This window comes from Myodes glareolus, chromosome 1 (assembly GCF_982192425.1).
Source record: "Myodes glareolus chromosome 1, mMyoGla1.1, whole genome shotgun sequence".
NCBI classification, from domain to species: domain Eukaryota; kingdom Metazoa; phylum Chordata; class Mammalia; order Rodentia; family Cricetidae; genus Myodes; species Myodes glareolus.
Genome location: NC_142026.1, coordinates 49,604,192 through 49,630,676, shown reverse-complemented (window position 1 = coordinate 49,630,676; position 26,485 = coordinate 49,604,192). Strand labels below are relative to the sequence as shown.

The 26,485-nt window shown below is 40.1% G+C and overlaps 1 protein-coding gene across 1 annotated transcript in view; it reads right to left on the bottom strand.

The window, feature by feature from the left end:
• Positions 1-2,804: 2,804 nt before the first annotated feature.
• LOC125405504 (uncharacterized) overlaps positions 2,805-26,485 on the bottom strand; it is a 42,321-nt gene continuing 18,640 nt past the window's right edge. The window contains exons 3-6 of the mRNA XM_087908970.1: positions 7,951-8,077; positions 7,692-7,752; positions 3,607-3,774; positions 2,805-3,441 (exon numbers count right to left, since the gene is read on the bottom strand). Coding sequence (XP_087765096.1) covers positions 2,805-3,441; positions 3,607-3,774; positions 7,692-7,752; positions 7,951-8,077 — 993 coding nt within the window. The remainder of the gene's footprint in view (positions 3,442-3,606; positions 3,775-7,691; positions 7,753-7,950; positions 8,078-26,485) is intronic.

Below are 26,485 nucleotides of genomic sequence, written 5' to 3'. Positions count from 1 at the left end.
AGCTATGAGGAGAAAAGTTGTTCTTGTGGAGGTCCAAAACCAGGAGTCTATTTCCACTTTATCTGAAGGTCAGAGTTTGAGGTTGCTCAAAGTTGTTAACAGGTGTGGTTACACACCCTTACCTAAGGTGTCCTAGTTTTGTGTTTTGGACTTTAAGAGGGCCCATACAGGTGAATGTACTCGCCCTTGGGAAAGTGAAAAAATTCAAACATACTTCTCCTTTTGAATTAAGAGGTTTCACCTAGGGATTGACTGCTTTTAGGATACTTGGTCTAGGGTGAATTCACTGCCTGAATAACAGAATGTTTTTCTTAACAATCACGGACTTGATGGCTCAAAGAATTGAAGCAAGTAACTGTTTTAGTTGTCCTATGCATCACGTTAAAGCATCTTTTGTCTTCTTCCCCCTGTTGTGTCAGGGTATAAAAGTATATGGAAAATTAACTGCAGGCAGACTTTCAATATTTACTGGAACTCCCTCCCAGTACTGTCCTATGCTTCTGATTTATTATTATCATATGTGTCTTCATTCTCTTTACTTATTTTTCTATTCCCCATGCCCCTACCCTGGTAAGTGGTATACTTGTCAAAGATGGTTCCTGATATATACTGACTATTGAAAAGCCCAGCCAAACCTGAAGTTGTGGTCCAGTGGGAGAGGTTCTTCCTGCAGGATGTAGCAATTCTGCTCCTCTCCAAGAAAGCCATCACAGATGGGCCCTGTTTCATTCTGCTAAGAGAGCTTCAAAGCAGACGTGTTCATTGCTGTTCTGCTCCACTTCCCTAAGGGACTTTCCTAGCAGAGGTTTCCAATACTTCTCTGTTCCACCACATGAGGGAGTTTCCTAATAGAGATGTCAATTGTTTTCTCAGCTTCAGCCCAAATAGTTACTTCTCTGTTTCCCTGGTGTTAATGGGAAATTGCTGCTGAAATGTTGCAGTCTCTGGTGAAGAGTTGCTACTTCTGCTCTGCTCCTTTAAGAGAGTTTGCCAGCAGAGCTGATCAAAGCTTCTCTGTTCCAATCCACTACAAAGTTTCTTATCACTCCAGTGAAAGATCTTTACCCTAAACTCATTAAAGAAATTTATTTGGAAGGGAAGAATCCAGGAGACGGGCTGCCTCTGCTAGGACAGAAATAGGCAGATGTCAACTGAAAAGGTACAGAACTTATATAGGACTTCTTAGGGGCAGAATTTTCTCCAGGAGAAGATTCTCAGGGTGGAAATTGGTTAGATATTAATCTCTGATCTAGAACAAAGCAGAGTTTGGATGGATTTCATGCTCTGGGGTTGGTAGATCTCGAGCTTAGGGATTAACAGGTGTTGTGCTCAGTTGGTCTAGCATAGCGTGTGTTTCTTTGGCTCTTGTTTTAGAGTTAAAGTGTGTTCTTTCACTAGCCCCTTATAACCTTTTGAGTCTGGTTTCAGGGCCAGGTGTTTCTTTCATTGTCTCTGGATTCAGAAACAAAGTGTGTTTCTTTGTCTTTGTTTTGGAGTCAGGATATATTTCTTTGGCTCCAGTTTCAGAGTCCAAATTATGTACTTCACTGGCTCTGGTTTCAGATTCAGGATGTGCTTATTTGCCTGACCCATTTACCCTATACAAAGGGCTTCATAAACTCACAAATTCATTTTTACCATGAGTTTGTAAGTACAAACCATATAAAAAGAACATAATACTTGAAAAGATTGTTAACACTGCCAAATTTATAGGCAGAGTTTAATTGTTCATTCCTGGCTGCCCAGACCTCAAATAACCACTCAGAAACTATATTAATTAAAACACTGCTTGGCCTTTTAGCTCAGATTTCTTTTTTGGGGGGGTTGGTTGGAGACAGGGTTTCTCTGCGGCTTTGGAGCCTGTCCTGGAACTAGCTCTTCTAGACCAGGCTGCTCTTGAACTCACAGATATCCACCTGCCTCTGCCTCCCAAGTACAGGGATTAAAGGTGTATGCCACCAATGCCCAGCTAGCTCAGAAATCTTATTAAGTTACTCTGACATCTGAAATTAACCCGTTCCTATTATTTTGTATTTTACCACAAGACTTGTGATTTCCCAGTAAGGTTCCAGGGCATCTGCCGTCTTCAGCAGATACATGGAATCTGATTCCACTTTCTTTTCTCCTCTGTCTCTGCTTGGAATATCTGCCTTGCTCTATTCTGCAAGATTATAGACACAAAGCAGCTTCTTTATTAAACAATGGTAACAAAACACATTCACAGCAAACAGAGGGGAATCCCAAATCACTGTGTAACTGATTATAAGTGTTTTGGTTAAAGATCTTACCAAATACTTTATAATAAGAAGTCTTCAGTATCTTTATCAGGAAGTCAATGCCTAATGTTATATGCAAAGATTTTAACAAATTTTTGCATACAAAGTTTTACTCCTATGTAAAATACAAAACTTTATCACACTGAATATATCTATAGGATTTCTCTGCAGTATGATTTTTCTCATAATTTTGATTATTCATACATTCAAATGGTTTACCACACTTATGATTACATTCATAGACTTTATCTCCAGTGTGTGATCGTTCATGCATTTGAAGAGTCTGTGAAGTGAAAAGGCCTTACCACACTGATTACATTCATAGGGTTTCTCTCCAGCATGTGTTCATGTCTTTGAAGATGATTATGATAAAGAAAGCATTTACCACACTTTCAGCAGTCATATTATTTCTCTCTAGTGTTTGTTTTTTGGTTTGAGAGACTACTGTGACATACAAAGGCTTTAGCACATTGATTACATGCATAGGGTTTCTGTCCAGTATGGGTTCTTTTATGCCTTTGGAGAATACTATGAAATACAAAGGCTTTGGTTCTCTCCAGTATGGCTACTTTCATGAATTTGTAGATGACTGTGTTGTGTAAAGGATCTACCACACTGATTACATTCATAGGGTTTCTGTCCAGTATGGCTTCTTTCATGAATTTGAAGATGACTGTGTTGTGCAAAGGCTCTACAAAACTGTTTACATTCATAGGGTTTCTCTCCAGTATGGGTTCTTTCATGAATTTTTAGATTACTGTGGCATGCAAAGGCTTTACCACAATCATTACATTCATAGGGCTTCTCTCCAGTATGGGTTCTTTCATGAATTTTTAGATTACTGTGGCATGCAAAGGCTTTACCACACTGATTACATTCATAGGGTTTCTCTCCAGTATGTGTTCTTTTATGTCTTTGGAGATGACTGTGACGGGCAAAGGCTTTACCACACTGACTACATTCATAGGGTTTCTCTCCAGTATGGGTTCTTTTATGCTTTTGGAGACGACTGTGACAAGCAAAGGCTTTACCACAGTGATTACATTCATAGGGCTTCTCTCCAGTATGTGTTGTTTTATGTCTTTGAAGATAACTGTGATATCTAAAGGCTTTACCACACTGACTACATTCAAAAAGTTTCTCTCCAGTATGGCTTCTTTTATGTCTTTGGAGACCACTGTGAAGTACAAAGACTTTACCACAGTAATTACATTCATAAGGCTTCTCTCCAGTACATGTTCTTTTATGCCTTTGACAGTCATGACATGGAAAGGTTTTACAACATTGATTACATTCATAGGATTTCTCTCCAGTGTATGCTCTTTTATGCATTTGAAAATGATTGTGATGTGAAAAGGCTTTAACAAACTCATTTTCTTCATAGGGTTTCAATCTAGTATGTGTTTTTTCATGCCTGTGAAGATGACTGTCACATGCAAAGGCTTTAACACATTGAGTATACACAAAAGTTTTCTCTCTAGTTTGACTTGTTTCATGCCTACAATGATAATGGTACATGTGAAAGCATTACTACATTCAATACATTGTTGAATTTTTTATCTGTATAAATTAATTTTACAATTTAGTCCTATTTTAAAGAGGAATTATATGTTAAGGTTTTATCACCATGTTTACAACCTTGTTTTTACTCTTCATTAAGGCTTGCTTTTGTATTTTAAAGATAACTGATACTAGCCTTTATTACATGGTTCACATTTACAGAATCTTTTTTTTCATTAAGATAATTATCATGTATTTGAAGAGAACAGAAAAAACTCAGAGGTTTCCCACTCTTTGCAATCATAAAGTTTCCTATATGGTGAGTGATACTATATATGCTAAGTGAACTAGGACAACCCAAAGTATTTACACAGTCCTAGTACTTATGGTGCTTTTCTGAAATGTGAGCTTATTGATATATTAACAATGAGAGTAGAAAACCAATTACTTGTATACTTGTACATCAAATTCAACATGTATACTCTTCATGGGGACTGCAACATATCTTCTATCTGTTCTGAGAGAGGGGGGAATGTTATATCTTTTCACATCCCTATGCTCACGTGGCTTCTATCTAGAGAAACACATGATATACCTAGTAAAGGAAGAATAACAAATATAAAGTTTTTACATTGAGTTCACACTTTGACTTTATGTCCTCATAAACTCGTGGTATCTAGATTAACACCTCTCCACAACAGTTGTCCCTTGATTCATGACTCTAACTGCTCCCTTATTAAACATAATAAGTATATGGGTTAAACCACCCTTTCTATAGACTATTAGTGTAATAGAGAGTTTTAGAGATATACTTATCACCTTTTCAACATATAAATATTTTATACTAAGAATAATATGAAAAAAATGGATTGGCAATTTTACAGTATAGCTCTCATTTTATTATGATTCAAATGGTAATATAGGTTAAGATATTGTTTCCTTGACTTCTTTCATTTTTTTGAAAGTAATTTTATTAAATTATAAAAGTTTCCATTTCAGCCCCCCTTCCCAACATCCTCCCACTCCCCCCACTCCCTCTCCTCCTCCTTCTTCATCCCTTAGGGCAGTCAGGATTTCCTGCCCTGTGGGAAGTTCATGTTCCTTCCCCCTCCCTCCAGGTCCAGGAAGGTGAGTATCCAAACAGACTGGATCCCCAAAATCCAGTATATGCAGAGGAAACAAGTCCCAGTGTCATTGTCAATGGCTTTTCAGAAAGACTTCGGGCCAGCCAGATTCAGAGAATCCGGCCAAATTCCGAGAATCTGGTTAGATCACGTCCTTGTTCAGTCCTACTCCAACTGGCCTTGGTAAACTCTCATTAGATCCGTCCCCTTGTATCAGTGGGTGATAGCATCCCTCGCAGTCTTGATTTCCTTTTTCATGTTCTTCCTCCTTCTGCTCCTCATTTGGACCTTGGGGGGCTCAGTCTGGTGCTCCAATGTGGGTCTCCGTCTGTATCGCCGTCCTTTGCCAGATGAAGGATCTATGGTGATAAGCAAAATCTTCATCAGTATGGTTATGGGTCAAGGCCGGTTCAGGCACCCTCTCCTCTGTCCAGAGAACAATCTGGGGATCTCTCCTTGGACCTGGGATCCCATATGTAATCAAGTCTCCTGTAAACCCTAAAATGACTCCCTTAGTTGAAATATATTCTTCCCTGATCCCATATTCATCCTTCCTCCCTCCCCCCATCCCAGGACACTGAGCTTTCCCCATTCCTCCCCTACTCCCTTCTCTCTAACCCTCTCCCCTTCCAACAACCCTCCCACCCCCCCCATGCACCCGAGGTTACCTGGGACTCTTGTCTATTTCCTACCTCCTGGCGGATAGCTAAATAATCTTCATCAGGTTCATCTTCTTATTTAGCTTCTCTAGGATCAGGAATAATAGGCTCAAAGACCTTTAATTATGGTTAGAATCCACTTATGACTGAATACACACCGTGTTCCTCTTTTTGGGTCTGGGTTACCTCACTCAGTAAAGTGTTTTCTATTTCCATCCATTTGCATGCAAAATGTATTTTTATCCTGGAATATTTTGTTTTCTCCGTTGATAGTGAACGATAGCTTGGCTGGGTATAGTAGTCTGGGTTTGCATCCAGGGTGTCTTAGTTTCTGCAGTACCTCTATTCAGGATCTTCTAGCTTTCATTGTTTCCATAGAGAAGTGTTGTGTAAGCCTGATAGGTTTACCTTTATAAGTCACTTGACCTTTTTCCTTTGCAGCTCTTAAGAGTCTTTCTTTAATCTGTATGTTTTGTGTTTTGATTATTATATGGCGAGGGGATGTTTTTTTCTGATCCAGTCAATTCGGTGTTCTGTATGCTTCTTGAACCTTCATAGGAATATCGTTCTTTAGGTTGGGAAAGTTTTCTTCTATAATTTTGTTGAATATATTTTCTGGGCCTTTGATCTGCAGTTCTTCTCCTTCTTCGATCCCTATTATTCTTAGATATGTTTTTTTTTATTGTGTCCCAGATTTCCTGAATGTTTTGTGAAGAGAATTTGTTGGATTTGCCGTTTTCTTTGACCAGAACATTTATTTTCTTTATGGTATCTTCAGAATCTGAGATTCGTTCTTCTATCTCTTGTATTCTATTGGTTATGCTTGATTCTGTAGTCTCTGTTCGTTTACCTAGGTTTTCCATATCCAGCCGGTTCTCGGTTTGTGTTTTCTTCATTGCCTCCATTTCAGTTTTCAATTCTTGAACTGTTTCCTTTACTTGTTTGATTGTTTTTTTCTTGGTTTCTCAGGGTCTCATTCACGGATTTACTTATTTCTTCAAACTTTTTGTTATATTTCTCATCTATTTCTATACTCATTTATTCAAACTTTTTGTTATATTTCTCATCCAATTCTTTAAGGGAGTTATTCATATCCTGTTTAAGGGACTCTATTCCTTTCATAATGGCACTTTTTTCCACTTCTTCTGGGTTAAGGTGTTTAAGTCCTTCTATTGTAGGGTCCTTGGGATCTGGTGTTTTCATGTTGTTTTTCAGATTGTTGGATGAGGTCTTGCCTTGGCATCTGCCCATATCTTACTTCAAATGTTCTCTATTGGAACTTCTGTTACCGGGTCAGGTTCCCTTCTTGGGCAGGGACTTCACTGACAGAATGCCCACCTTTCCTCAGGCAGGCTATTGATGCACAGGCACTCCCTCTTTCTGGGATGCGCTTACAATACAGGCTCAGCTTTCAAGGCAGCTGAGCTGGGGAAATTTTATGGCCCCAGGGGGAAGGGAGAGATATAGGAATTCGTACCTGGATTGAAGCTGGGATGGCAGGCGGGAGGGGGGAGCCAGTACTGCAGGGTGACCTGGGCGTCTATGGGGTCAGGGAACGCCCAAGCTCCTCTTCACCAGGACCCTGCCACAGCCCGAAGCAAACTCACCCCTCCGATGGCCCTCTGCCAGAAGTCAGGGCCCCTGCTGGTCAGGAATGTGGCTGAGCTGGCACCTGGTCCACCTGTCCTCAGGGAGGCCTTTAAGTCCCAGGAACTGCCTCCAGCCGGGATGCGCCTACAGCCCAGGCCCAGCTCGCAAGGCAGCTGAGCTGGGGAAATTTTATAGCCCCAGGGGGAAGGGAGAAATATAGGAATTCGTACCTGGATGGGAGCTGGGATGGCAGGCAGGAGGGGGTAGTCAGCACTGCAGGGCGACCTGGGCCTCTATGGGGTCGGGGAACGCCCAAGCTCCTCCTCACCAGGACCCTGCCATGGCCCGAAGCCTGACTTCTTTCTTAAAAGAACGACTTGCAAGTCCAGTTCACCTATCTGAAATTAAGGTATATGATTTTCTGAGAATTTAATAAACATCGATGCACTTTATTATTTACACACTTGCTTTTCTTTAAACATATAGGATACATTACAAATTCTTCTGAGGTACATTTGTATCAGGTTATACATGAAAATTACCTTTCATGTCTTCTAGAACTTTGACAATCTTCTTCAATATTATGGTCTTCCCAACTGTATCCTAAAAATATAGTGCCAGAAAACATGTATGTTATATATTAGAAATTGTAAAAAATTTAGTTACCATTTGAAGCAAACCTTACAACCATGACTGATTTGTTTACCCCATTCTTTTTTCTCAATCATATTACAAAAGAGCATCATTAAACAATGAACAGTTGTCCCTGTATTTGAAACATGAAAGATAATTCAGTCTTACCTATACTAGTGAGATTACTGTAGGTCTCCTCCATCACATCTTTGCAGAGCTTCTTCTGGGAAGGATCCAGCAAATCCCATTCTTCTGAAGTGAAGTTGATATGAACGTCATCATAGGTCACTGCATTCTAAAATATCTCATAAATGTGTACAACAGAAAGCATGACTTTGACATCACTGTAAATATATACTTCTTTGACAGTATACTCATATAATTCTGGTGCCATCCATACTTATTCCATGACATATACATAATAATTTAATTACCAATTCACTTTAGAAGCAAACTGAATAGGAGGTTCACCTCTGTCATTTCTGAACCTTTTGACTGGGATATCACCTTGTAAGAGTAATGCCTACTAACCAACAATGAAAGATATGTAGCAGATCAACAGTACAGAGTATAGGCAATAGAAATTGTATGAATGATTAATTACTAACTACAAAAAAGAAAAATAAGATGAAAAAAGCTGGATGCATTGAATCATGCCTCTAATCCTTGAACTCAGGCAGAGGCAAGTATATCTCTTTCTGCTTCTGAATTGAATACAAGCCTATCCCATACAATCACTTCTGGAAAATCCAGAAATACATATTAAATACCTTTTTCACATGAAAAAATTAATCAAACAAACATAAAAGATAAAAATAACTCATAGATTTTTAATGAAGCTTCAACAAAGAGTTATGCATTTACTTCAACTCTTTATTCAGAAACCTGAAGTGCCCCAATTTAAACTGCAACATAAATAAGATTTTACTAAAAGGTACTGTGTGTTTAAAAAATTACAAATGGACAAATGAAAACAATAGTAATTAATACGCTGATTACACATAACACAGAGCAGGAAAGATGGTTCAACAGTACAAAGTCCTTCAGGTTGTGCATATAGGTGGGCTCATGGGGGATCATAACTATCCATTATTTTAAGTTCAGGGTTTCTAGTACCATCTTTTGATCAACATAAGAACCAGGTACTCACATGGTGCATATCCATGCACACAGGTAAAATACTCTTTCAAAAATAAAAATTCAAAACAAACAAAAACAGGCAGGAAGAAGGTTATGCAACTACAATCCAATGACTACAAAGGCACAGGCAGTATTAATGTCATGAATATATGCCATCCTGGGAAACATAATGATACCCTCTATAAAATATTAAAATTCAAGATATGGGTGAAGTTCAGTACAACAGCATATGCTTGATAGGAACAAAATCACCATACAACAATATAAAAACAAAAAAGCCAGGAACGCTGTCCTACTGTTAATCACAGAACTTGGAAGTCAGAGTCAGAAGATCTCTGAGTTTGTAGACAGCCTGATATGCAGAGCTCCTTTCAGAATAGCTAGGGCTACACAGAGAAACCTAGTTTTCAAAAATCAACAAACAAAAATGAAAACAGTATGCTACCAAACCACCTTAGCACCAAATAGCAGTTAATTCTACTGAATCTTATGTGGTTTAGTGATAGAGTTCAAGATGGTGGGGAAGTTACGACAGCAAAAGAAGAAAGCTGACTGATTAGATTCAACCACAACACAGTAGGCACAAAGAACAGGAAATGGGTTGAGGCTATAGAAACTCATTTTGTGGGATTACCCTCTGTATGCTGTGGTTATCATGGGTTAATAAAGGAACTACTTTTGGTCTATTGCAAAGCTATAGTGTCTTAGAGATCTTAGAGAGCTTGGAAAGGAATTCTAGACATTAAAAAATGAAGTTTACCCGCATTTATTTCTCCAGATGGACTTTGCTTAATGATGACATGCTGTGGCTCCTTTAAGAGAGTTTTTCCTGATTAAAAGGTAGAAATCAAAATCAAAATCAAAAATCAAAAAGCTGCGCCATTTTGAAATGCCAGCATTCTGGGCCTTGCTGTCAGCACAAACTCTGACTCTTTCTGGAGGACCTTATGGGGTCTGTGAGAAGATTGCTAATGGCAACTTAGACTCCCAGTGTGCCTGAAAATGGGGCAATGTACATGACTCTCATAGGCAGCAAACATGCCTCTGCTATGTTGGAGTGGGTGGAGCAAGCTGGAAGGCCGTATTTGCTCTACCAATGACACAGCCTATGTTCATAGGAAGTCCTTACCATTTTAAGAAGCACTCCTGAACACTAAAGAATTACAGATACACAATAGGACAGATTCACACATAAAAGACCTCTAAATGAGACACAATATGTTTAAAATATATACATAGGCTTGGGAGAGAGAAGGAAAAAATATAGAGAGTTATAAAAGGAAGTAAATGGTTTATAAAAAGTGAAATAAAGTCTTTAAAGAGACAGAATGAGACAGTCATAAATTAAAAAAGTAAATAGAATAAAATAAATATTAGAAAGTAATAGAATAAAAACAAATAAGCCACATAAATATGGACTATATACAGAGTGTCTGAATTATGTATATTATTGTGTTTTCTTTGAAATTTTTTGACTGTAAAGGAACTAAGTAACCAATATATATGCTTTAAAGATATCATATCCTCAGAATTTGGAGCTAAGAATTTGTTGCTTTGGAAAAGAGGTTGTTCTTTTGTGTCCACAGAGGATGAGAACCTGTGGAATCCTTCCAGACTAATGTGGTTTGATGAATCAAGACTGCCCAAAAGGTCGCTGTGACCAGCCCCAAAAAATCACTTTGCCAAATAAAAAGCAGGAAGCAGTTTGGAGAGAACATTGCCTATATTCCCAAATATTGTTCATAAATGGGAAGTTTTTCATTCAATAAACTGCATTCTGACCTGGGTCACTATAGGCTCCTGGTATTAATTAGGAAAATTAATTTAGACACTTATAGTCCACAATAGCCCCTACACTGTTCTAATGTTCAAAGTCTCCTATGATGGTCAAGATGATCACTTCACAGTGACTTGTCCCATAGTCATTCAGTCCCAAACAAACACACACAAGTCTACATTAATTATAAAGTGGTTGGCCTATTAGCACAGGCTTCTTATTAACTAATTCTTACATCTAACATTAGTACATAATTCTTAACTGTGTTAACCACATGGTTTGGTACCTTTTATCAGTGAGGCATTTTCATTTTGTTTCCTCTGCATCTGGGTGATAACTGTAGACTAAGCCTTTTCTCTTTCCAGAGTTTCCTGTTTTGATCACTCCACATATCTTTCCTGACTGGTTACTGGTCAATCAGTATTTTATTAAACCAATACAAGTGACAAATCTTTACAAGGTACAGATCATTGGTGAAGATGTAAGAAAAGTAAGCCTCTTAGATCAAGAAGAGAAAACAAAAACTGGCTTTCCAAAGAAACTTCCTAAACCAAGAAATGCTCAGGAACCTCAAAATATAGTATATTTTCTGAACAAGATTAATGAAGATCTATCATTTTCTAGAAAAACAAAAGTAAATTTAAATGATAATTAATAAAAACAAAAACATATATGGTATCATAGGCAAAAGAAGACACAAAGACAGGCCTATAAATACATATTATGGTTCCTGAAACAAGAATGTCAAGATACTAACCAAAATTACATAACAGGAAATCACTGGCCAGTAGGCATTCTGCACTCTCTAGCTCTCTACTTTGCTGAGAATAGAAAATGGATTGGGTGAGGAGAGCTGTTCCACCAAATTGGAGAAATTTGCACAAAACTTTCTGATGTTTTAATTTTAGGAAAACATTTTGATTACTAAAAGGATCTCATTCTCTTATAAAAAGAAAATTATATTGATTAAGATCACTTAGGCACCATTTCATTTCCTTTGACTGAAGATTGCCTGTAAGTCTGCATCAGAGTAAAGATGACAGAACTTTTTCAAACCAAATACAAGATAACAAATTAAAACATACAGTGTATAATTTGTATTACACACCTAAAACAAGTTGTTTTGCTCTAATTATTTTATGAGGCAGAGTACTTTTGAAAAGAAGTTTATCCCCACATTTTGTATATATTTACGTGTGAGAAAGAATGTCTTCCATGTGTATAAGAACAGAGGGTGTCATGTCAGATCCCCTGAATCTGGAGTACCAGGTGGTTCTGAGCCTCCCAACTTGTATATTGGGATATGAACAGGCCTAATAATTTCAAGTCAATAAATAATTCTTAAAATATTGACTGGCATGAGCTGAGCAATACTTTAGCTATATCATTCTAGTTTTCTATGGGGAAAAACTTTTATAAACTTATAGATCTACAATGAAAATGAAGATGGTATTTCCTCAGAAAATTGGGAATAGATCTACCCCAGGATGCTGTTGTACCAGTCTTGGGCATTTACCCACAGATGATCCATCCAGTAGTCAGTTTTTTTCCTGTTTATTTTTTTTGGGAGCCAACTATCCAGCTCCCAAATAAATCACATGGAGAATTACTTTTACCTATGAATGCCCAGTCTTAACTTGGTTCTAGTCAGCTTTTCTTAAATTATTCGATATACCTTTTGCGTTTGGACTTTTATCTTTATTCTATATACCTTTCTTTACTTCTTACTATGTGGCTAACTGTGAAGTTGGGTGGTTGGTCCCTAACATTCTCATCTTTCTCTTCTTGGTCCTCAATCCTTCTCTCTTTCTCCTTTTACTTATTCTCTCTGATTGACATCCCAACCTATCCCTATCCTGCCTAGCTACTGGCCATTCAGATCTTAATTGATCAATAAGGTGTTTTAGGCGGGCACAGTAACAGAGCTTCACAGAGTTTAAAAATGCAACATAAAAGAATGCAACACACTCTTGCATCATGAAATACATATTCCGCAGCATAAATAAATGTAACATATCTTCACTCAATGTTCCACAACATTTCCCTTTTGTCTAAATAAAAAAATGAAAGGTAATGAGTTTTAACTTTCTACACAGCTGCCATTTCCTTTTCATTAGCATTAAAACATTAAAGTTAATAAACGACTGTGCAATCTATATCTAGGGGTATTAATTACCTCTTTCTGTTTATTAAGCAAATCTTTTAGGGGGCCAGATGAAATATAAACAATTAATCTTTATCAATAAAAATTGGGAGTCAGATATCAGGTGTAAAAACCTGAAAGATTAGAGAAACAGTGGAGAAGCCACCAGTGACTCTTCCTCTTCCATTCTTCTACCCAAAAAGGGCCAAGATCTACTCTCAGCCCAACCTTACTACTTGTCTCCTATCTATCCACAGTCCTCCAAACCTCTATGGTATCTTTTGTCAGTAAATAGCCAGCTCTGTTCTCTGAATCCAAACATGCATTATATAATATGTTTTCTTTCTGAGTGGTGGTGGTACATATCTTTAATCCCAGTACTCAGGAGGCAGAGACAGGAGGATCTCTGTGAGTTTTTTTTTCAAAGTTTATTAATTTATAAAAGTTTCCATTTCCGCCCATCCTCCCAACACCCTCCCACTCCCTCCACTCCCTCTCCTCCTCATTCTCCATCCCTAATGCCCTGTGGGAAGTTCAAGTTCTTCCCGCCTCCCTCCAGGTCCAGGAAGGTGAGCATCCAAACAGACTGGATCCCAAAAATCCAGTATATGCAGAGGAAACAAGTCCCAGTGTCATTGTCAATGGCTTTTCAGAGAGACCCCGTGCCAGCCACATTCAGAGAATCCGGCCACATTCAGAGAATCTGGTTGGATCACGTGCTCATTCAGTCCCAGTCCAACTGGCCTTGGTGAACTCTCATTAGATCAGTCCCCTTGTATCAGTGGGTGAACGCACTCCTCACGGCCCTGCCTTTCTTGTTCATGTTCTTCCTCCTTCTGCTCCTCATTTAGACCTTGGGGGCTCAGTCCAGTGCTCCAATGTGGGACTGTGTCTCATTCTCCATCCATCAACGGGTGAAGGTTCCCTCTGGTCTTGCCTTCTTTGTTCACGTTTTCTTTCCTTCTGCTTCTCATTTGGACCTAGGGAGTGAAGTCCAGTGTTCCAATGTGGGTCTCTGTCTCTATCTCCATCCATCGCCAGATGAAGGTTCTATGGTGATATGCAAAATATTCATCAGTATGGTTATGAGCCAAGGCCAGTTCAGGCACCCTCTCCTCTGTCCAGAGAACAATCTGGGGATCTCTCCTTGGACCTGGGATCCCCTTTATAATCAATTCTCTCGTAAACCCTAAAATGACTACCTTAGTTGAGATATATTCTTCCCTGATCCCATATACATCCTTCCTCCCTCCCCCATCCCAATCCCCTGAGCTTTCCCCATTCCTCCCCTACTCCCTTCTCTCTAAACCTCTCCCCTTCCAACAACCCCCCCCATTCACCTGAGGTTACCTGGGACTCTTGTCTATTTTCAATCTCCAGGAGGATAACTACATGATTTTCTTCAGGTTCACCTTCTTATTTAGCTTCATGAATAATAGGCTCAAAGACCTTTAATTATGGCTAGAATCCACTTATGAGTGAATACATACCATATTCTTCTTTTTGGATCTGGGTTACCTCTATAGAACATTCCACCCAAATAGGAAAGAATATACCTTCTTCTCTGCAGCTCATGGAACCTTCTCGAAAATTGACCACATACTCGGTAACAAAGCAAATTTCCACAGATACAAAAAAATATTAGTAATCACCTGTGTCTTGAGGATCACCATGAATTAAAGTTAGAATTCAATAACAATTCAAACACCAGAAAGCCTACAAACGCGTGGAAGTTGAACAGTCAACTACTGAATCATCCCTGGGTAAAGGAAAAAATAAAGAAAGAAATTAAAGTCTTCCTTGAATTTAATGAAAATAAAGACACAACATACTCAAACCTATGGGACACAATGAAAGAAGTGCTAAGAGGAAAGTTCATAGCACTAAGTGCCCAATTAAAGAAAACGGAGAAAGCACACATTGGAGAATTAACAGCACACCTGAAAGCTCTGGAAAAAAAAGAAGCAGACTCACCCAGGAGGAGTAGAAGACTGGAAATAATCAAACTGAGGGCTGAAATCAACAAAATAAAACACAAAAACAATCCAAAAAAATCAACGAAACAAAAAGTTGGTTCTTGGAGAAAATCAACAAGATTGACAAACCCCTAGCCAAACTAATCAAATGGCAGAGAGAGAACACTCAAATTAATGAGATCAGAAATGAAAAGGGGGATATAACAACAGACATAGAGGAAATTCAGAGAATCATTAGATCTTACTATGAAAGTTTAAATGCCACAAAGTTGGAAAATGTACAAGAAATAGATTGGTTTTTAGATAAATACCATTTACTAAAGTTAAATCAAGACCAGGTGAACAATCTAAATAGACCTGTTAAGTCAGGAAGAATTAGAAGCTGTAATCAAAAACCTCCCGACCAAAAAAAGCCCAGGGCCAGATGGTTTCAATGCAGAATTCTACCAGAACTTCCAAGAAGAGGTGATACCTATACTCCTTAAGGTATTTCACAATATAGAAACAGAAGAGTCATTGCCAAACTCTTTTTATGAAGCTACAGTTACCCTGATACCAAAACCACATAAAGACACAACCAAGAAAGAGAATTACAGGCCAATCACACTCATGAACATCGACGCAAAAATTCTCAACAAAATCCTGGCAAACTGAATCCAAGAACACATTACAAAAATTATCCACTATGATCAAGTAGGCTTCATCCCAGAGATGCAGGGCTGGTTCAACATATGTAAATCTATCAATGTAATCCATCATATAAATAAACTGAAAGAAAAAAACCATATGATCATGTCATTAGATGCTGAAAAGCATTTGACAAAATTCAACATCCCTTTATGATAAAGGTGTTGGAGAGATTGGGGATACAAGGATCATACCTAAATATAATAAAAGCTATTTACAGCAAGCCGACAGCCAACATCAAACTGAATGGAGAGAAACTCAAAGCCATTCCATTGAAATCAGGAACAAGACACGGCTGTCCACTCTCCCCATACCTCTTCAATATAGTGCTAGAAGTTCTAGCAATAGCAATACGACAACCTAGGCGGATCAAGGGGATTCGAATTGGAAAGGAAGAAGTTAAACTCTCGTTATTTGCAGACAATAAGATAGTATACATGAGCGACCCAAAAAACTCTACCAAAGAACTCCTACAGGTGATAAACACCTTTACTAATGTGGCAGGATACAAGATCAACTCCAAAAAATCAGTGGCCCTCCTGTACACAAAGGATAAAGAAGCAGAGAGGGAAATCAGAGAAACTTCACCTTTCACGATAGCCACAAATAGCATAAAATATCTTGGGATAACTCTGACCAAGGGAGTGAAAGACCTATTTGACAAGAACTTTGACAAGTCTTTGAAGAAAGATATTGAGGAGGATACCAGAAAATGGAAAGATCTCCCTTGTTCTTGGATTGGGAGGATCAACATAATAAAAATGGCAATTCTACCAAGAGCAATTTATAGATTCAATGCAATCCCCATCAAAATCCCATCAAGCTTCTTCACAGACCTTGAGAGAATAATAATTAATTTTATATGGAAAAACAAAAAACCCAGGATAGCCAAAACAATCTTATGTAATAACGGAACGTCTGGAGGTATAACCATCCCTGACTTCAAACTCTATTACACAGCTACAGTATTGAAAACAGCTTGGTACTGGCATAAGAACAGAGAAGTCGACCTATGGAATCGAATAGAAGACCCAGATATTAACCCACAAACCTATGAACACTTGATTTTCGACAAGGGGGCTAAAGGTATGCAATGGAAGAAGGAAAGCATCTTTAACAAATGGTGCTGGCATAACTGGATGTCAACCTGTAGAAGAATGAAAGTAGACCCATATCTATAACCACACACAAAAATCAAGTCCAAATGGATTAAAGACCTCAACATTAATCTGACCACTTTAAACCAGACAGAAGAGAAAGTGGGAAGTAGTCTACAAGACATAGGCACAGGAGACCACTTCCTAGGTAGAACCCCAGTAGCACAGACAATAAGAGAATCAATGAATAAATGGGACCTCCTGAAACTGAGAAGCTTCAGTAAAGCAAAGGACACTGTCAGTAAGACAAAAAGGCTACCTTCTGACTGGGAGAAGATCTTCACCAACCCCTCATCAGATAAAGGCCTGATCTCCAAAATATACAAAGAACTCAAGAAACTAGACAATACAACTCTAATTAACCCAATTAAAAAATGGGGTGCTGATCTGAACAGAGAATTCTCAACAGAAGAACTCCGAATGGCCAAAAGACACTTAAGGTCATGCTCAACATCCTTAGCGATCAGGGAAATGCAAATCAAAACACCTATGAGATACCATTTTACACCGGTCAGATTAGCTAAAGTCAAAAACACCAATGATAGCCTATGCTGGAGAGGATGTGGAGAGAGGGGAACTCTTATCCATTGTTGGTGGGAATGCAAACTTGTGCAGCCACTGTGGAAATCAGTGTGGCGGTTTCTCAGGAAACTGGGAGTCAACCTCACTCAGGACCCAGCAGTTCCACTCTTGGGAATATACCCAAGAGATGCCCTATCATACTACAAAAGCATTTGTTCAACTATGTTCATAGCAGCACTATTTGTAATAGCCAGAACCTGGAAACAACCTAGGTGTCCCTCAATAGAAGAATGGTGAAAGAAGGTGTGGAACATATACACATTAGAGTTTTACTCAGCAGTAAAAAACAATGACATCTTGAATTTTGCATGCAAATGGATGGACATAGAAAACGCTTTACTGAGTGAGGTAAGCCAGACCCAAAAAGAGGAATATGGTATGTATTCACTCATAAGTGAATTCTAGCCATAATTAAAGGTCTTTGAGCCTATTATTCGAGATCCTAGAGAAGCTAAATAAGAAGGTGAACCTGAAGAAAATCATGTACTTATCCTCCTGGAGATTGGAAATAGACAAGAGTCCCAGGTAACCTTGGGTGCCTGGGGAGGGGGGTGGGAGGGTTGTTGGAAGAGGAGAGGGTTAGAGAGAAGGGTGTAGGGGAGGAATGGGGAATACTCGGGGGACTGAGATGGGGGGAGGGAGGAAGGATGGATATGGGATCAGGGAAGAATATATCTCAACTAAGGGAGTCATTTTAGGGTTTACAAGAGACTTGATTATAAATGGGATCCCAGGTCCAAGGAGAGATCCCCAGATGGTTCTCTGGACAGAGGAGAGGGTGCCAGAACCGGCCGTGGCCCATAACCATACTGATGAAGATTTTGCTTATCACCATAAATCCTTCATCTGATGATGGATGGCGATACAGATGGAGACCCACATTGGAGCACCGGACAGAGCCCCCCATGCTCCAAATGAGGGGCAGAAGGAGGAAGAACATGAGAAAAAACTCAGGACCGCGAGGGGTGCGATCATCCACTGATACAAGGGCACTGTTCTAATGAGAGTTCACCAAGGCCAGTTGGACTGGGACTAAACAGCATGTGATCCAACCAGATTTTCTGCATGTGGCCGGATTCTCTGAATGTGGCTGGCCCGGAGCCTTTCTGAAAAGCCATTGACAATGACACTGGGACTTGTTTCCCCTGCATATACTGGATTTTTGGGATCCAGTCTGTTTGGATACTCATCTTCCTGGACCTGGAGGGAGGGGGGAGGAACTTGAACTTCCCACAGGGCTGGAAGCACTGACTGCTCTTAGGGATGGAGAGGGAGGAGGAGGGGGGGAGTGGGAGGGTGTTGGAAGGAGGGGCGGAAATGGAAACTTTCATAATTTAATAAACTTTGAAAAAAAAAGAATGTGCATGGTATTTGGGAAAGAATAAAGAGGATGGAGAGAAAAAGCCAAGAACAAAGGCAGGAAAATATAGTCAGCTATTAATCAAAAGACCAAAGGAAACTGAGTCAGGAAATGTGTGATCTTGACCAATATTACCCAGCTACCTATGATTCTAAGTGTATAGAAATTAGATAAATAAAGACTTTACAATTTTCCCAAAATACTTCAAAGTGACCATTAAACTGTTGTTTCTGACCCTCCAGCTACTGGTATTTCTTCCAGACAGGCCCCATGCTCTAGAGCCCTCTCTGCAAATAGAGATGATCTCCTGCTATGATTCTGCACCTCCTTAGACCTCCTTCTGTTTTCAGGTAAACCCAGCCCCACTGATGCCCAATCCCAAAAGAATGTAGAATAACTTCTGCTTCCTGTGAAATGGATTATAGCACAAGGTATAGATCCTGCTCTATCTACCTGCCCAACACCATACACACCTAAGAAACATCTGCAGCTCAGAAACTCTTTTTGTCCCGTGGAACTAAACACCACTGAATCACCATTGCAGCTGGTGGAAGCAGAAAGTTGGAAGCATTTTAACCATGTATTGCTAAAGGCAATCAACATCACCATATTTCTACCAGCTTTTAAAGTATTTGAAACATTTATAGGACAAACTTGAAAGTAGACTACAATATTCAGAACTTCTAGACACCAGAGTATCAGATTTCAAATCTGTCTTCCCACTGCACACCAAAAGCATGTCCCTGTGTGTACACTAGACAATGATCTTACAAGCACTATAGCCTACCATTCCTGTGCTGCAGAGTCTTCCTCTCCCCAGGAAATCCATACACAGGGAGGCTCAGAGGACAAGGAGCACTTCCCAGGTTATTACATACAGCAACAGAACCTACAGCCTGGTACATGGTTCATCCAAACCCCAGCAGAAATGACAGCTCAACACACATCTCCTGAACACCCTACACTCACTATGGCATAGCTTCTGTGTGATCTTCCTTAAAACTCATCAGGACAAAAGTAGAGAAGAATCCTGGAGAGAACCTGCAAGCGACCTGGCACTATTCTTCCTGATTGCTAAGACTTCCCAGAGTCCCTCATTGGCTAAGGCCACCCTGCTGGGCCTCAGAATATTATCAGCTCCCCAAATGGGTGATCAGAGATCAAATGACTCAGACAGCACAGTACTTGCTGTTCTGCCTTTCCAGTCCACTAGGGAGGGCCCGAGTCAAGAAAGTTTGTATTTTAGTAGACATTCATCCATTTTCCTTGAGCATACCCTGATCCTCATTGAAAGCACATTCCATTACACACTCAATGTGTAGTGCAGCCAACCCCTGGCCTCATACCTAGGAAATCTTGCAGTCAAACACAGGTCACATTCACAACTGTTGTTAAAGAAAAATGGGCCATGAATTAGAAGATAATAAGGGGTCATGGTAAGGCTTGGGGACAGGAAAGAGAATGTGGATATAATATAGTAATAATCTCGAAAATTTATTTTGAAAAGTTGAAACAGGATTTATGGCCATGTGCTTCAGAAACTAGGGATTTATTTTAGAGCACATCAAGGATTTCTCAAACCTTTTATCTCAGGTTTTTTTTTTTTATTTAAAACCAGTCCTGTTAGGCAGGGCCATATATTACTCAGATCTATTTTGGTTGAACTACTGCAACTGTAGCAATTTGGTTTCATGCGAAGGTCAGTTCTTTATCCAGATTCTTGATGGCCCTGGCCTGTGGACAACAAGAAATGGCCACCAGGACATTTATGGAGCATCTAAAATTGATTACCTAATTTCTAATTAGGTAGTTAGTACATAGCTAAAAATTGCTTATCTCAACTACAGTTGAAGTAGGAAAGTTCTCAACCACTGTCCTGTCTCTCCCTTTGTGAACCATGAATCTACTAGCTTAAAGCTTCACCTATGTACTCATTTCTTGCACTGATCCCTCTTCATTTATAAGCAAGCACTAAAAGACAGAGATACTGGAGGTCACTCATTAGCTGGTCTATTTTTCCTTCCCACAGACCAGGCCCGGTCCTGAAGGAGTTGCAGGTCTGTCTATCCAGCACTGTGCAGCAGAGGCAGGATTAGGTGTTTAAAGCAATTTTCAGTTACATAGCATGAGGCAACAGGATTATAACGTCATAGTCTCCCACACACGTCTGGCAGAGCCTCTCCCTCCCTGAGAGAATCCACACTCAACAAGGCTCAGAGGCCAAGGGCCACTACCCAGGTCCTGGTACAAATTAACAGATCCTGTCTGGCTCATGGTCCATTCCTTCCCAAGCATCTCTGACAACTCAGCCAACCTGTTCTTCCTGGTCTGGGAACAGTGTCCTCTACATTCACCATGTCATGGCTTTGTGGTTTTCATTACAGCAGACAAGAGAATCCTGGAAAGAACCTGTAAGCTACCTCTGTCTGATGCTCCTGATTGCCAAGTAGAGTCTTTCATTAGGTAGAACCACCCTGCTGGGTTTCAAGACACTAGCAGTTAACATACTGGGTGAACAAATATCAAATGTCTCCAAGAGCAAAAACCCTCCAGGTGTGTCCTTCCACACTATGCTGAGACAAGAGCCTAATCTAGGAAATTTGTAGCTTAGTAAAATCCTCCATTCTCCCAGAGCACTTCCTGTTCTTCCACCAAGGCACAGGGTCCTATGTGCACACATTCCATTACACACTCAATGGCCAGTGTAGCCAACCCTTTACTTCATAGCTGGGAGGTCCTGCAACCAAACACAGGACACATTCAACAGTAATTGTTAAACAAAAGAGGCCATGGATTAGAACATAATAAAGGGTCCATGAGAACAGCAGGAAGCAAAAGACAGATAGTGAAAATATGTAATTATAATATCAAAAAATACAGTTAAAAAGTTGAAACAAGCTTCATGGTCATGTGCGCCAGAGACTAGGGATCTGTATTAGAGCACACCAAGTACAACTCACATCATTTCTCTCGGGGTATACAGTCATGTTAGGCAGGAACACACCATTTTATCCAGTTCTTCTAGTTTGCTTGAACTACTGTAACTACAGTAATTAGGTTTAATAATAAGTTCAGCTTTTATACCGATTCATGAAGGCATGCTCTGTGGTTGTCACTTCTCATTGCTAATGCCAACTACTGTCACAGCAGAAAACCTTCACTCTCTTCCTTGCCCATCACTTTTTCTTTTGTGACTATGCTTGCTTACAGTTGGTCAGTGAACTAAATTCTTACATCAGTCCTACTTCACTTATAAATTCACAGTAAAATATGGAAGTGTTGGAGGATACTCTTTCACTAATCTATTTCTCCTTCCCACAGACCAGTCAAGGTCCAGCATGGAAGGAGTTGCATATCCAGCACTGGGTAGCAGAGGCAGGATTAGGTTTTCAAAGCAATTCTCAATTACGTACTGTGAGGGAAGCCTGAGCTACAGGAGACATTGATATAAACCAGCTATTCTCAATCTTCCTAATGGTGTGAGCCTTTAAAACAGTTCCTCCTGATGTGTTGAACCCCAGTATAAAATGATTTTCACTGCTACTTTTTAACTATATTTTTGCTATTGTTATGAATTATAATATAAAAATCTGTGCTTTCTGATGGTCTTAGGCCAGTCCTGTGATAGAGTCATCTAACCCCCAAAGGGAGTTGTGACCACCAAGGTTAAGAAACCCTGCTGTAAACTGATATAAATAAATAAACAGCACTTAAGAAAAAATGGAATGAAATTCTTAAACTAGGAAACATTGAAAAATATAGCAGTAATGCATTTAAAGAAAATGAATGTAAAAAATGATACCAAAAATTGATGCTTTAATATGAAAAAAATGAGAACACTTATCTATACTAAATTTGAAATTGAGTAGATCCTTCTTCGACAGAGAGAATGCCATTAGTAAGAGACTGTATGACTTTGTTCCCTGTATAATGTTATCCACTGAGTGATGTAATGTGACTGTCTTACAGTCTATTGCTTGTTTCTCAAACCCTTCAGCTGACTTAACTATGTCAACTAAGATTGTACATATCTGCATTGGAGAGTTCTCTAATGGGAAACTGAATACTTAGTAGTTCAAGCTATCCTCCCTAAACTGTACACCCACCAACTCTGTCTGTCTCCATTCACATGGAAGGAATTAATACAAGCAGGGAAATTACAAAGAAAGTCACTCACCATGCCCCAGCAGTCCTTCTTTGTAATGGAGATCCCTGCAACTCACTGTCTTCTACTTAAGTCTGTGACCTAGCTATTATCTAGTCTGTTTCCCCTGCAGTGAACACAGAACAATGTTCTTCCTCTTCCTGTGTGAAGGGAGAAGCCATGCTACACACACAAATCCTTTCCCTGTTCTGTAATGGACAGTTTTCTGCTCTGCAATGGGCAGTTGTCCACTGTATGACTCAAACACAATTTTAGGACCATGTGGTCCTGCATACATGCAATCCAAGGTTTAGAGTGTTTAGTCAAGAAAAGAAGGACAATGCCTTGTGGGGCTACAGACAGGGTTCAAGCACACTGCAGTCAAAAAAGGAAACCTTGACTCAAAATCACTTTTCAAAACGACTAGAAATTAATTGTAGAATTAATATACCTTTATCACAAAACAGGACTTCATTTTGATTGTGACCCTGTAATGGCCCCTTGAGCAGCATTTAGAAGCCAGTTCTTTAATGGCAGAATGGGCATTTGTGCAGGTTGCAAATCAGGCTTGTCTCCTTTGTTATGGGAATGTGGCTGGCTAGTCCTGGGGGGACAAACTTTTATGTTTTATCATACAAATCTTTAACAGGCAATGTTAGAATCCCATTACCTTTGGGGTATTTGGGATGCAGTTCTCCTTTACCTAAATTTTGCTTTGTGACTTAATGTTTCTCAAGAACTGGTAATTCCTTATTCCATCAATTCTATTCTTTTACATCACAATTTAGCTACTCTATACAGAAAATACTGTTTACAAGATCCACAGAATTAACTCCAGATAGATACTAAACCTAAATATTAAATGTTCAAGGGGCAGAAATTCTTGAAGATACTAGACAGTCCAGGGCAATGTTACTTTGGCAAATCTGTGTTCCATTGCGACAATACAAGCACTAAGGGAGCCCGCATTTCACAGTGAAGTCAACAGCAATGGTATTTCAAAGCACAGTCCCATTCCCAAGTCTCTGAACAGGTGCAGTAAGGATAGTGAAGTTACTCAGCTGTTGACAGCCAGCTCAGGAATTTCAAAGAACATGGAGAATCATGCATGTTTACACAGACCCTGCTGGGGTGTGCAGGACCAACAGGACCAGGCAGAAACGGGACGAATTCTGCATCTGGTCACTGGCTCCCACCCGGCCAGAGGAGGATGCAGCAGACTGTTTCCAATGGCTCAACTAGCCGCTTCTCCCGGTCTGAGAATGACCCCAAACTCACCACATCGTGGTTTTCCAACTTGTCCATGCTCCTTGCTCAGCTTCCTGCACTCACAGCAGAGCACACAAAACCACTGCTGCTGACTTCTATTCAAAGTCAAGCTTGAAAATGGCTGCCACCACAGGAAGAATCCTGCACAGCTTCTGACTGGCAGGTCACCTGGAGGGGCTGATTGGCTACTGAGGCCTGAGTGACATGAGCACCTCCCATAGTGTTACACTGTACTTAAAGACACAGGTCACCTGGGTGGTGATGGTGGTGGTGCATGCCTTTAATGCCAGCACGTGGAAAGCAGAGGTAGGTGAATTTCTTTGATTTAAGACCAGCCTGGTCTACACGAGCTAGTTATAGGAAAGGCTCCAAAGCTACAGAGAAATCCTGTCTTGAAAAACAAAAAATTAATTAATAAACTAATTAAATAAAAATTTCAAAAATGAAAATTAAAGACACAGCTCAATGGTTCCTGACCCTGCCTTTCATTCCAAAGACCTTTTCTAGATTAGCAGAGTTGCGTTTCCATAGCATGTGCCCCTGACTCCAAAAGCAGACCCTGCTACCTTCCTGCTTTCCACAGGCACTTCCCAGTCTTCTCCTTGACACTACAATATAGAATGTCCCTGTCCCACAGGTGGAAGGATGCCCAGAATAGTAACAGCTAAAGGGAGATTTAAAGATACAAAAGGAGGTATTTTTTATTGAGAGACCTTCACCCTGTGGGGGCCAGTCATGAAAGCTAAGTCTGGGCAGATCATCCGAGGGAAGTTCTTTACATCCAACCATTATCACGGGGGACTCTGGCTATCAATAAATTTAAATGGAGTCTGGAGTCTTAATAGATTACCCTGAGACAATGCCTGGCAGACTGAGATTACCAACCCCCTACCTAAGAGTAGACATTAAAAGGAAATTCCTAGCATTGCAAACATTGTAAATAGAAATACCTACCAGGACACCCCCAAGACAAATGTCAGCCAATCAGGAGTTCTGAACCTCAGAGACCCCCTCACTATAATGATCTGTCTCTTTAAGAGACAAGTCAGGCCCACTCCCTCCACCACCCCCTGAGACAGGTCTTCCTTCCTGCTTGCAGCCTTAGTCTCTCTCAGTTTTTTCCATCTCCCTCTCGAAGAGGCAGCTTCTGCCTCTCCCCACTTTCCTCTTTCCCCTGCTTCTGTCTCTCCCTTCTCTCTCATCTCTTCTCTCTCTCTGCTCTTCACCCCCTTTTCCCTTCCCCTCCATAATCCACCTAATATATATTCAACCTCACTCTGCATGGTGTGCCTCTCCATCTGTCTCTCACCTGCCACCACCATATGGCTCACCACAAGGGACCAGCCTCCTTCAGAGACCTGTGGCATGGTCTCAGTGCTGTCCCTGCCTGGGACTGGCTGCTTTTGGGACCCACTGCCCCCACTGGGATTCTTGCAGCAAAGTTTTAATAATCCATTACACTCTGCCCCACCTTTACTACTATAAAAACCCTTTTCTTATTGAGCTCCGGACTCTCCAGTTATTCCAGTACCTTGGACGTGTGGAGAGACCGAGTTTACAAACTCGATTGAAATAAAGGCTCTTTGCTTTTACATATGGGACTCAGTCTCCTTTGTTGGTTTTTTTGGGGGGACCCATGGATTTGAGCATAACACACCCCTCATTCTCAAAAAGATGTAAAGGATTTTCCTAGCAAAATGTTTTAAAATTAGAAACTAGCTTCACGTTCCAGGAAAGATAGTGGCCTTCCCCTAAAGATAATTGCCTTCTCCCTCCCATTTGGAAAATTCCAAAGCACAAGGACACCCAGCCACTTGGCTGGTGGAGACTGGTAAAGATGGCCTGATTTAGGGGCAGGGTAGCCTTGCTTTGAAAACAAAGAACAAGCTGACAAAACAGGATGGGAGAGGGAGCAAAGATCTTGCACCCATGCCAAACCCTGGTGATGGCTTAAGGGCTAGCTTGTAGTCTCTAACTTTAAAAAAGCAAACCCAACAGAGGGACTCTGAACTCCTCTCTACCTTGCTGTGATGGTGTGTTGGAGACAGTTCTGAACTAGTTTGTATTACAATAATAATAAACCTTGCTTATTGCAGTCTGGGTTTCTCTGGTTTCTGGTGGTCTCTCTGGGGGTTGTAATTTGGGCACAAGTGTGTGACAGCATACTGAGGACAAATGAACTGAAGGCAACTTTTACCTGGTTGTTACAGGGACTTCAGATAACCAGGAAAGAAAAGCAAGAACTAGATCACAGATTAAGGAAAGATAAGTCTTTCTCCCACCAGAAAGCTGCATGATAGCTCCAGTTTTTGGAGTTTCATTCCTGAAATTCAGAACAAATGGTTGGCAAATGGATAATAAAAATGAATAGTCTTCAGGGAAATTTGAATACTTAGAGAATAATAAGACTAGGAGAAAAGTGTTTATGAGCACTAATGCCATCACATCTTCCTCAATGGGCAGGTGAA